Here is a 12,633-nt window from a genome sequence, read left to right as displayed (position 1 = left end):
ATGTGAGGCCATGTGGTCAACTTGTCAACTAATCATCAAGCCCTCAATGAGTTGAATGAGGTGTGTTTGTCAAGGGCTACAATGAAACGGTGTACTGTTGGGGGTACTTGAGGACCAGGGTTGGGAAACACTGACCTACAACATGGTCAAGTAAGTTAATGTTTGCAACATTTTTGGACTACTAAACAACTACTGATTTAGAACCACGGAGAGTTACCTTAAGTTGCAAAGAAAACAGGCGCTGCCTCCACTATTCCAGCACCATTTACACTTCAAAATTTCAACATCATCTAGTCACCTATGCTTAGTCTAATACATTGACAACTAAAAGATACCACAAACGATTTAGTCCAATCACCGTAAGTTAAATATGCTGTACTTGTCCATGGTACTGATTTCTGTATGTGTGTGCGTGCGTACGTGCAAGTAGAAAAAAACATGTTGACTAACCTTATTTGTAGATAAACGCCAATGACATCCTCTTTCATGTTGCCTAAACGGTCTTTGACTATGTCATACAGTACATGCTTTTAGGTTTTGTTGTACTAGGGTATCTGGCTATAATGCTTGCTAGCTAGTCTAACTTATTTTCATGGGCCAGCTAGTTAACATTAGCCTACTACATCTAGCTACTTCCATCCTCTCAGACCAGGGGCACAATGTATGAATTAGTGGTAGATCAGAATTGCCGTTATAATCATTTGCCAGTACGGAGAATTAAGTAAAATCACAATTCCAAATCCCTATCTCCACCAATGGATAATTTAGGAAAGGGATGATTTTAGCTAGCTAGGCCAGCCACCAGAGGACAATGACAGCCCCAGATGCAACAATTCAAGTGTTTTTCTGTCGATGACGTTTGACTTCTGGTGTGATTGGTGTGAAGCCAAATCCAAACTGGCTTCCCTTGACACTTTTTTTGATGCGCCAGGACCATTCACAGCTGAGTGGCTAAGGCCAAATGCTCGCTGGCTTCCCTTGCATTCAGTGCTAGGGGCGGCAACAATGTCATGCTCTTTATGACCAGAAAGCATCAGATAGATGGGTTACACATACAGAGACAGAGACCCGCTGTTTCGCTTGCTCGGATGCTTTTTCTGGTGAGAAACATTCAGGCTCTTGCGAATTGAAGGAAATGTATGAAACACATAGAGACGAAAGCCAAATTATTTGGTACTTTTTTTTCTTGGTAAAATTCTTGTGGAAGCCTGACTTCCCTTGGCATCCATGAATAGATGTCATGCCACTGCCTCCAACCGGCCTCACAACGGCAGACCACGTGTAACCACGCAAGCACAGGACCGCCACATCTGGTTTCTTCACCTACAGAATCGCCTGAGACCAGCCACCCAGACAGCTGATGGAACTGTGGGTTTGCACAACCCAATAATTTCTGCAAAACTGTCAGAAACGTCTGGACCTGACTGCAGTTCGGAGTCATAACGGACTTCAGTGGGCAAATGCTCACCTTTCTATGGCTACTGGCACACTGGAGAAGTGTGCTCTTCACGAATGAATCCTGGTTTCAGCTGTACATGTATGGCATCATGTGGTTTGCTGATGTCATCGTTGTGAACAGAGTGGCCCACGGTGGTGGTGGGGTTATGGTATGGGCAGGCATAAGCTATGGACAATGAACACAATTGTATTTTATAAACGACAACTTGAATGCACAGAGACACCGTGACGAGATCCTGAGGCCCATTGTCGTGCCATTTATACCCAGCCATCATCTCATGTTTCAGTATGATAATGACCGGCCCCATGTCGCAAGCATCGGTACTCAATTCCTAGAAGCTGAAAATGTCCCAGTTGGCCTGCACTGGGACCTGCACACTCACCAGACATGTCACACATTGAGCATGTTTGGGATGCTCTGCATCGACATGTACGAGAGGGTGTTCCAGTTCCCACCAATATCCAGCAAACTTCACACAGCCACTGAAGAGGAGTGGGACAACATTCCACGGGCCACAATCAACTCTATGTGAAGGAGATGTGTCGTGCTGCATGAGGTAAATTGTGGTCACACCAGAGACTGACTGGTTTTCTGAAATCCATAGATTAGGGCCTAATGAATTCATTTAAATTGACTGATTTCCTTATGAACTGTAACTCAGTAAAATCTTTGAAATTGTTGCATGTTTATTTTTGTTCAGTGTAATAATATAATTAAACTGTTTTTTTCATGTAATAAAAAAAATATAGAGGGAGCATGTGCCCCCTATGGGCATGACACCTCTGCCTCCCCATGTACGTCTGAGGATTCAGATACATGTGGCAGGTGGTAGACAGACCACAGAGCATCGCGACCTAGCCTAAACACAGGTTCTTCCATAGGAGAGCCACACAGGCACCTGAAATGCCCTCTGATCAAAATTAGAAGGGCCTCATAATATGCTTCTAAGTGGAAACACAAACAGCTATTTTTTACTTTGTGGGAGTCTCAGGCTACATCATATAAACTATAAAAATGCCCTACATGAATCTGAATATATTTTTAACTGATTAAGAAGTTGCAAACTGAAGAGGCTACATAGCCAGAATATTCATTTGTTCTTCGTTTAGGCCTACCTTTGGCATCTGTGTTGGCATCTGTGTTGGGGACACAGGCATTCACGCTGGATGCCTGCCCTCGCATAAGCTCGATTGGCAAATGCCAAGATCTTTCCACGAGCCACAATAACAGATTTCATTTGTCGCGGAAACACCTCTGTAGGGACTGGTATAGGACATGCCTGGAAAACAGTGCTGTGAAATAGGTTACAATGTAGGAAAGATACGTTTAGTTTGCGACGATTCGGTGCGATTCAGTTTAATTAGAGAACAAAATCGGTGCGATTTCGTTCGATGCGACATGATTTAATGCACCAACATATGTCGCATAAACATACATTTAAATCTGCTGCTGATGGAGCGCATGAACTGGGCCTCTGAGTTTGATCTGTCTGAGCTGAACAGATCACGCTGGATTCAGATGTTAACAGAATGTGTAACTTAGCCTAAATTAACTTAACAAAAATGATCGTTCAAGTAAGAATAAGGCAGGTCTGATGCTGAAAAAAACGAGGAAATGATTGCATACTTCACCAATATTTTATTTTAGCAAACAAAGTAGTGTGTAGTTCCAGTAGTTAGCTACATCGCTACATGGCAATTAACTACTGTTAACACTACCGATATTTGAATTTAGTTTAACTACGCCCAAGATGTAATGCAAAATGTAGGTAAATTACTAGTTAAACTACATGTAATTCACTACTCCCCAACACTGGTATGTACATGATGTATGTCTATGGTGTGTATTATGCAGACACCTGATCTGAGCCATAAAGGAGACTAGGCATCTACCACCCCGCTACCACTATCAGACTGGGAGGGGGGGGTAATGTAGCCTGTTTTTCGTTCCCCCCACTTTGGTTCTGAAACCACCTTCATCCACTAATTAACTTGAGTGGCTGCCATGGAGACAACAAAAAAACATGATTTGGGGGATTTTCATGAACTGTAATCCATAGAATAGTCATTTGGAGGAAGGAGTTGACCTATATTTGGCATAAGTATAAAAAAGCATAACTGAGAAATAATTGATCAAAGTTGGCATATGTATGACATTTTGGCCTTACCCAGGCCTCCTTTAAGATTCCATAGTGACTCATCTGTAAGTGCTACAAAGCAAACATTGGTGTCTTATGAAGCTTTACTCCTTGCTCTGTAATATGAGTAGTATGTTGATTTCAATAGAAACATTTGTTTACATTAATTTATGAATATAGATAAATATAAACATGAATATTGAAAGTATTATTTTTGGGGTTTTGGCATTTATTTTTATTTTTTATTGTGGAACAAAATATACTCTACGTGCCTATCAAAGTCCCAGAGTGGAATCTCTGCTACTTTTAGAGTTATTATCCAGTTCGTAAGCGTTACCAACAGAGTGAATGTAACAATTTATTCAAAATGATCACCTCTGATGGTGATTTGCAGGATGTGCAAGTACAAGTAAAAGGAGGGCTGTGATTGGTTACATTGCCTACTATGCCAATTTCTATATATAAAATAGGCCATAACTTAGAATTGGCTGAGATCCCACTCGGGAACATTGGTATGCCCTTAGAGTACATTATGTTGAACAATATATTGAACAATTTGCCAAATCCAAAATGTTATATATTCAATATTCAAGTTTATATTTTTCAATATGAATAAATGAATGTAAAACTATTTTTTATTGTAATCAAAATACTACTCATATTACAGAGCAAGTGGTAAAGCTTCATATGATAAATGTTTTCCTTGTAGCATGTACAGATGAAACATTATGGAGTCTTAAAGGACACTTGGGTAAGGCCAACATTTTATAAATATGCCAACTTTGATTCATTATTTCTCAATTATGCATTTAGAAAAGTAAAATACAATAGAAGTCGGAGGTTTACATACACCTTAGCCAAATACATTTAAACTCAGTTTCACAATTCCTGACATTTAATCCTAGTAAAATTCAGTTTTAGGTCAGTTAGGATCACCACTTTATTTTAAGAATGTGAAATGTCAGAATAATAAGAGAGAGAATGATTTATTTCAGCATTTATTTATTTCATCACATTCCCCGTGGAACAAAAGTTGACATACACTCAATTAGTATTTGGTAGCATTGCCTTTAAATTGTCTAACTTGGGTCAAACGTTTTGGGTAGCCTTCCACAATAAGTTGGGTGAATTTTGTCCCATTCCTCCTGACGGAGCTGGTGTAACTGAGTCAGATTGTAGGCCTCCTTGCTCGCACAATTTCTTTCAGTTCTGCCCACAAATGTTCTAAAGGATTGAGGTCAGGGCTTTGTGATGGCCACTCCAATACCTTGATTTTGTTGTCCTTAAGCCATTTTGCCACAACTTTGGAAGTATGCTTGGGGTCATTGTCCATTTGGAAGACCCATTTGGACCAAGCTTTAACTTCCTGACCGATGTCTTCAGATGTTGCTTCAATATATCCACATCATTTTCCTACCTCATGATGCCATCTATTTTGTGACATGATATTGCCACCCCCGTGCTTCACGGTTGGGATGGTGTTTGTCGGCTTGCAAGCCTCCCCCTTTTTCCTCCAAACATAACGATGGTCATTATGGCCAAACAGTTCTATTTTTGTTTCATCAGACCACAGGACATTTCTACAAAAAGTACGATCTTTGTCCCCATGTGCAGTTGCAAACCGTAGTCTGGCTTTTTTTATGGCGGTTTTGGAGCAGTGGCTTCTTCCTTGCTGAGCAGCCTTTCAGGTTATGTCGATATAGGACTTGTTTTACTGTGGATATAGATACTTTTGTGCCTGTTTCCTCCAGCATCTTCACAAGGTCCTTTGCTGTTGTTCTGGGATTGATTTTCACTTTTCACACCAAAGTACATTCTTCTCTAGGAGACAGAACGCGTCTTCTTCCTGAGCGGTATGACAGCTGCGTGGTCCCATGGTGTTTATGCTTGCGTACTATTGTTTGTACAGATGAACGTGGTACCTTCAGGCGTTTGGAAATTGCTCCCAAGGATGAACCAGACTTGTGGAGGTCTACAATTTTTTTTCTAAGGTCTTGGCTGATTTCTTTTGATTTCCCCATGATGTCAAGCAAAGAGGCACTGAGTTTGAAGGTAGGCCTTGAAATACATCCACAGGTACACCTCCAATTGACTCAAATGATGTCAACTAGCCTATCAGAACCTTCTAAAGCCATGATATCATTTTCTGGAATTTTCCAAGCTGTTTAAAAGGCACAGTCAACTTAGTGTATGTAAAACTTCTGACCCACTGGAATTGTGATACAGTGAAATAATCTGGCTGTAAACAATTGTTGGAAAAATTACTTGTCATGCACAAAGTAGATGTCCTAACCGACTTGCCAAAACTATAGTTTGTTAACAAGACATTTGTGGAGTGGTTGAAAAACGAGTTTTAATGACTCCAACCTGTATGTAAACTTCAGACTTCAACTGTATATCTCAGCAATTGGTCCTCCAAAGGACTGTTCTATTCTAATAAAATCCCCAAAATGATGGTCTTTTTTTGTCTGAGTTTTGTGAGGAATCACTGGTTCAGAAACCCCTTTGAATGCAAAATGCACCAGATACATGAAACTATGCAGTCATGCATGGCATAAAACCAACAATAACTGATTCAGAATACAAGGCCCCTTGTTAAATGACGGAAAAGGACCCCATTAGGAAAATGGCAAAGTTTTTAGGTCATTAAAAAAGATTAAAGGTCCAATGCATTCGATTTTAATCGCAATATCAAATTATCTGGGTAACAAATAAGTACCCTGTTTTCAATTAAAATGGTCAAAAAGAAACAAAAATAGCTTCTTTGCTATTAGAAATTAGACATTTCTCAAGCAATAATTTTGCTAGGACTGTCTGGGAATGGGAAAACGATCTGTTATAGGCAGAAAGATTTGGTACGCTTTCTTATTGGTCTATTAACAAAATTTACCAAAAACTCCATCCCACCAAAACAGACTGAAATTCCAGGCGGTCGTTTCAAACAGCTCTTACACTTAAAAGGGCATTATCATAATTTTCACAATATTATCCCAACCTCATTGTGTGGAAAAATATATAACACCTAGGAAAGTCAAGTTTTGACTGCACTGGGCCTTTAAAAGGAAGATGATGCACATGCGGACAATTCCTTTAGTTCTAAGAGCCCTAGCCATTTAATTGATATGGACCCATTGTCCAACATAAATCAGGGAGGCAGGGGGAACACAGAAGGCCACAGTAATGCAGCATTAAGAATTGAAGAAGAGGGAGAAATAATGAACACATGACAGAGTGAACGTTCCTCTTGGGAGCTATTCCATAATCCAGAGGCGATGACTAATTGCATGCTTCTGGGTTTGTCACCATTTGAGAACGCGCACCATTTTCTTCCTGCAATCAGCTTCAGGAGAATGGAAGAAATTGCCTTATAATAGTCTATGGTCTGGAAAAAGTGGGCCAGCGACCTCGGACAGTTATGGTTGCAGTCTCTAGCTACATAGTTATGTTTGAAGCCTTCCTGAAAACAAAAGGCCCCACTGTACTGGAAAAGTCCAATCCGAGCTTCATTCGGATTTCGAAAAACAGTCAGTTTTCTGAATACCCCTTATCGCAGTGCAAATATCAACACATCCAGTCATCCTGGTGATAACGATAAGCTGCAATTAGATGCAAGGCAGAGAGGCAAGTAGAGCAGCTTAAGAGCTTTCCAGTATCCATTAGTTTAACAGAGTTGAACAGAGTGAAATTATAACTCCACACAGACTGCATACACACAGAAAATGCATTGAGTTTCAAATCAGAAATATAGGTTATTTTGCCTATAATTGGCATTGTGAAATGACCTCTTAATTCATTTCAAAAACCCCGCCAAGGACCTTCAAAATGGTCCCCATATCCATTGCCATGCGTTCCAGTCTGTCTGAGCTGCACAGAGTCAATGACCCGGTTGTGGAGTGGTAAACTTGTTTGTTGAGCTGATTCATACCACAGGGATAATCTCTAGCCCAATGAACCATTGGGATTCAGGCACAGCTTCTGCCACTGATCACAAGCAACCCAGATTGACACCAGGGAATTAGACTCCTCTCTAGAGAGATCGTCTGAGGTGTAAGTCGGTTTGACATGACAGCCGTCGGGCATGCAGAGAATAGGGCAAAAATAGTGCAATCCATCATCGCTGTTGCTAAGGTAATTTTGTGATGAGCGCCATCAACTATTAATCACAAAATAACTAACAATATCTCATCACTGCTGTTCACAGGCCAAGCCAGACAACCAGATGCAATTCAGCTTTTTTAATTCAATACATAAAACCTACAACAAAATGCATAAGTTATATCACTTAAATGAAATAGTTCTTCGTATGCAGGTCCGCACCTTCTCTTTAAAGGCCCAGTACTGTCAAAAATATGATTTTCTTTTGTGGAAATGTGAAAATTATGATAATATACTTTCAGTGTAAGAGCTGTTTGAAAAGACCGCCTGAAATTTCAGCATCTTTTGGTGGGTCGGCGTTTTGGCCTGCCTGGTGAATTATACTGAAAAATATATATAAAACGCAACATGTAAAGCTTTGGTCCCATGTTTCATCAACCAAAATAAAATATCCCCGAAATGTTCCATACGAACAAAAGGCTTATTTCTCTCAAATTTGAAGGACAAATTATTTTACATCCTTGTTAGTGAGCATTTCTCCTTTGCCAAGACAATTCATCCACCTGACAGGTGTGGCATATCAAGAAGCTGATTAAACAGCATGATCATTACACAGGTGCACCTTGTGCTGGGGTAACAAAAGGCCACTCTAAAATGTGCAATTTTGTCACAAAACATAATGCCACAAATATGCCACCTCCAACGTCATTTTAGAAAATTTGGCAGTACGTCCAACCACCCTCACAACCGCAAACCACATGTAACCACGCCAGCCAGGACATCCTCATCGGAAAAAAGAAACGTCCTCACAGTCAACTGCGCTTATTTTCAGCAAACTTAACATGTGCAAATATTTGTATAAACATAACAAGATTCAACAACAGACATAAACTGAACAAATTCAAAAGACAAGTGAATAACATAAATTGAATAATGTGTCCCTGAACAAAGGGGGGGTCAAAATCAAAAGTAACAGTCAGTATATGGTGTGGCCATCAGCTGCATTAAGTACTGCAGTGCATCTCCACCTCATGAACTGCACCAGATTTGCCAGTTCTTGCTGTGAGATATTACCCCACTCTTCCACCAAGGCACCTGCAAGTTCCTAGACATTTCTGGGGGGGAATGGCACTAACCCTCATCCTCCAATCCAATAAGTCCCAGACGTGATCAATGGGATTGAGATCCAGGCTCTTCGCTGGCCATGGCAGAACACTGACATTCCAGTTTTGCAGGAAATCACGCACAGAACAAGCAGTATGGCTGGTGGCATTGTTATGCTGGAGGGTCATGTCAGCATGAGCCTGCAGGAAGGGTACCACATGAGGGAGGAGAATGTCTTCCCTGTAACGTACAGCATTGAGATTGCCTGCATTGACAACAAGCTTAGCCCGATGATGCTGTGACACACAGCCCCAAACCATGACGGACTCTCCACCTCCAAATCCCGCTCCAGAGTACAGGCCTCTGTGTAACGTTCATTCCTTCGACAATAAACGCGAATCCGACCATCACCCCTGGTGAGACAAGACCGTGACTCGTCCGGGAAGAGCACTTTTTGCCAGTCCTGTCTGGTCCAGCGACGGTGGGTTTGTGCCCATAGGCGACGTTGTTGCTGGTGATGTCTGGTGAGGACCCGCCTTACAACAGGCCTACAAGCCCTCAGTCCAGTCTCTATCAGCCTATTGCGGACAGTCTGAGCACTGATGGAGGGATTGTGCGTTCCTGGTGTAACTCGGGCAGTTGTTGCCATCCTGTACCTGTCCCACAGGTGTGATGTTCGGATGTACCGATCCTGTGCAGGTGTTTTTACACCTGGTCTGCCACTGCGAGGATGATCAGCTGTCCGTCCTGTCTCCCTGTAGCGCTGTCTTAGGCGGACATGGCAATTTATTGCCCTGGCCACATATGCAGTCCTCATGCCTCCTTGCAGCATGCCTAAGGCACGTTCACGCAGATGAGCAGGGACCCTGGGCATCTTTCTTTTGGTGTTTTTCAGAGTCAGTAGAAAGGGCTCTTTAGTGTCCTACGTTTTCATAACTGTGACCTTAATTGCGTACTGTCTGTGAGCTGTTATTGTCTTAACGACCGTTCCACAGGTGCATGTTCATTAATTGTTTATGGTTCACTGAACAAGCATGGGAAACAGTGTTTAAACCCTTTACAATGAAGATCTGTGAAGTTACTTGGATTTTCACAAATAATTTTTGAAAGATAGGGTCGTGAAAAAGAGACATTTCCCGGCAGCTGATGAAACTGAGGAGTATTTCTGTCTGTGGGGAAAAACTCATTCTGATTGGCTGGGACTGGCTCCCTAGTGGGCCCTCCCAGGCCCACCCACCCACCCATGTCCAGTCATGTGAAATCCATAGATTAGAGACAAATGTATTTATTTCAATTGACTGATTGTCACATTTATATTTTTGTTCAGTATAGAATGCGGAGACAGGACAGTACAGGTGCGTCAAAGCTGGGACCGAGAGTGAAAAACAGCTTCTATGTCCAGCCCATCAGACGGTTAAATAGTCACTACCAGCCGGTCTCCGCCCAGTACCCTGCCCTGAACTTAGTCACTGATACTAGCTGACTACCACCCGGTACTCTATCCTGCTGCCCTATGTACATAGTCATTCATCACTGGTCACTTTTTAATGTTTACATACTGTTTTACCCATTTCATATGTATATACTGTATTCTAGTCAAGGCTAATCCTAGATAACACTGCTGCACACACATTTCCTATTCATATACTGGCCACACTGTCTATATATACAGACACACACACACACAGTACCAATCAAAAGTTTGGACACACCTACTCGTTCAAGGGTTTTTCTTTATTTTTACTATTTTCTACATTTAAGAATAAGTTTGATGTCTTCACTATATGAAATCACACAAGTAGTTACCAAAAAAAGTGTCAAACAAAATATTTTAGATTCTTCAAAGTAGCCACCCTTTGCCTTGATGACAGCTTTACACACTCTTGGCATTCTCTCAACCAGATATAGATATAGATATATTTCTATAACCGGTAAGAAATGTCTAATTAGCGGTGAGGACTAGTAGCGTTTCAATCGTTGACGTCACTTGCTCTTAAGACCTTGAAGTAGTTGTTTCGAGGGTGACTGTTGTCGATGTGTGCAGCGGGTCCCTGGTTCAAGTCCAGTTTGGGGCGAGGAGAGGGACGGAAGCAATACAGTTACATTGGTGCCGTGACCCTGACCACTGCGGAGAAGGAGTTCAAAGGGAGGTGATTGTAACCGGTGTGAAATGGCTAGTTAGCGGTGCGCGCTAGTAGTGTTTCAATTGGTGTCGTCACTTGCTCTGAGACCTTGAAGTAGTTGTTTCCTTTGCTCTACAAAGACCGCAACTTTTGTGGAGCGATAGGTAACAATGCTTCAAGGGTGACTGTTGTCTATGTTTGTTGTGTGTGCAGAAGGTCCTTGGTTCAAGCCCAGGTTGGGGCGAGGGACGGAAGCAATACTGATATATATATATATATATTTCGGACTCTGGCATTGATCGTTCTGATACTTCTCAATTTCTTTTCATTTTGGGGGATTTGTGTGTACTTTCACTGCACCTGCGATAACATCTGCAAAATATGTGTATGTGACCAATGATATGTGTATTTGATCAATAGCCTACCCTATTTTTCTGATGTCAATCATGTCTTTAGGAGGCACTGTAACTAGCTTGCTTACAACTTGCGATGAGTGTGTTGCAGAAATAAATAGGCCTATACTAAAACATTTACAAATGTTTGCTACAGAGGCAGTTAGTATGTTAGAAATTTCGAGATATGAATTATGAAAGCCCATTTTTTTTCCGAGGGGGGAGTGCCCTTTTTTCATTTTGAGACCCTGCCCCCAGAAAGGTCTGTGCATGGCCCTGCATACAGTGCAGATACATTCTTCAAATTCATTATTTTACACAACATCTCATAACAGCACTGGGAAACAATGGTTGGCCAACCCCTGACCAAAATGGCTGATCTCATCATAGGAAGGTTCATCCATTCTATGATTCTAATTCTATGAAAAAACACACGGGCTAAGAATGGATTGTTTTTTTGTAGCGCGAGTGACCCAGTTTAGAATTGCTAACGTTGAATGCAACAATGAAATGAATCAAATTATAGGCTGCTTATTGTTTGGTGTCACAGCACTATTTGGTTAGATATTGAAACTCTGTCGTCCGTGAATGCAGAGACAGAGGGAAATTGAAGCTGCTTTGCTTGTTTTCCTACCTCAGGAGAGCCGTATCGCCTTGTCGGGTGACCACACTTTCAATCGATGCATAGTCCACAGTTTGTCCAGCGGGTAAGCACGAAGGCAAAAAGCAGCACAGACTGAGAATTATAGCGGTAAGCCATTGACTGGAGACACACACATCCTGCACCGCAATCATTATGTCCATCACAGCTGGATTGAATATTATCCAAGTCGCATGAAAACCTTAAAGCAAAGCTTTTATTCCCACAGTTTCCTCCTCAAAAGCCTAAAGAAATGGCGCGTCGTATAATGTAGTTTTCCAGGTTTGTTTTGTTGGAGCCGTAGCCTACTGTGCGCTAGTAAGTGCAGCCTACTCTCCAGTGGCTTGCACACCATCTAGTGAAGAAATGCGATAAAATGGGAGCAGACCTAGCGGCAGACAACTCCCAGGCTCTGATCCTGTTGCCATGCGGCCGTTTCCCAGGCAACCTGTTCCCAGTGGTTCGTGATAGAGCAGTTAAAGGGTTGTCACTAGTTACCACAGCCAGAAAGTCAAAATATCATAACAAAGAATGAACAAAAATGTGTTTTTTTGTCATAATTTAATCTTAGGGTTAGGCATAATGTTCGTAGTGTGGTTAAATCTGGGGTTAAGGTTAGAGTTTCGTTTAAAATAAGAGTTTAATAAGAGAAATTGTAGCTATTTATAGGCGGGGTTTAGCCA

The 12,633-nt window shown here is 41.6% G+C and overlaps 1 protein-coding gene across 3 annotated transcripts in view; it reads right to left on the bottom strand.

Annotated features, from left to right (window-relative positions):
• negr1 (neuronal growth regulator 1) overlaps window positions 1-12,395 on the bottom strand; it is a 394,158-nt gene extending 381,763 nt beyond the window's left edge. For all 3 annotated transcript variants that reach the window (XM_071344522.1, XM_071344523.1, XM_071344524.1), the window contains exon 1: window positions 11,945-12,395. In XM_071344522.1, the coding sequence (XP_071200623.1) occupies window positions 11,945-12,114 (170 nt within the window). In that variant the 5' untranslated portion in view covers window positions 12,115-12,395. The remainder of the gene's footprint in view (window positions 1-11,944) is intronic.
• Between the last annotated feature and the right edge of the window lie 238 nt (window positions 12,396-12,633).

This window comes from Salvelinus alpinus, chromosome 16, assembly GCF_045679555.1.
Source record: "Salvelinus alpinus chromosome 16, SLU_Salpinus.1, whole genome shotgun sequence".
Classification (NCBI taxonomy): Eukaryota; Metazoa; Chordata; class Actinopteri; order Salmoniformes; family Salmonidae; genus Salvelinus; species Salvelinus alpinus.
This window is presented reverse-complemented; position numbering and strand designations above follow the sequence as displayed.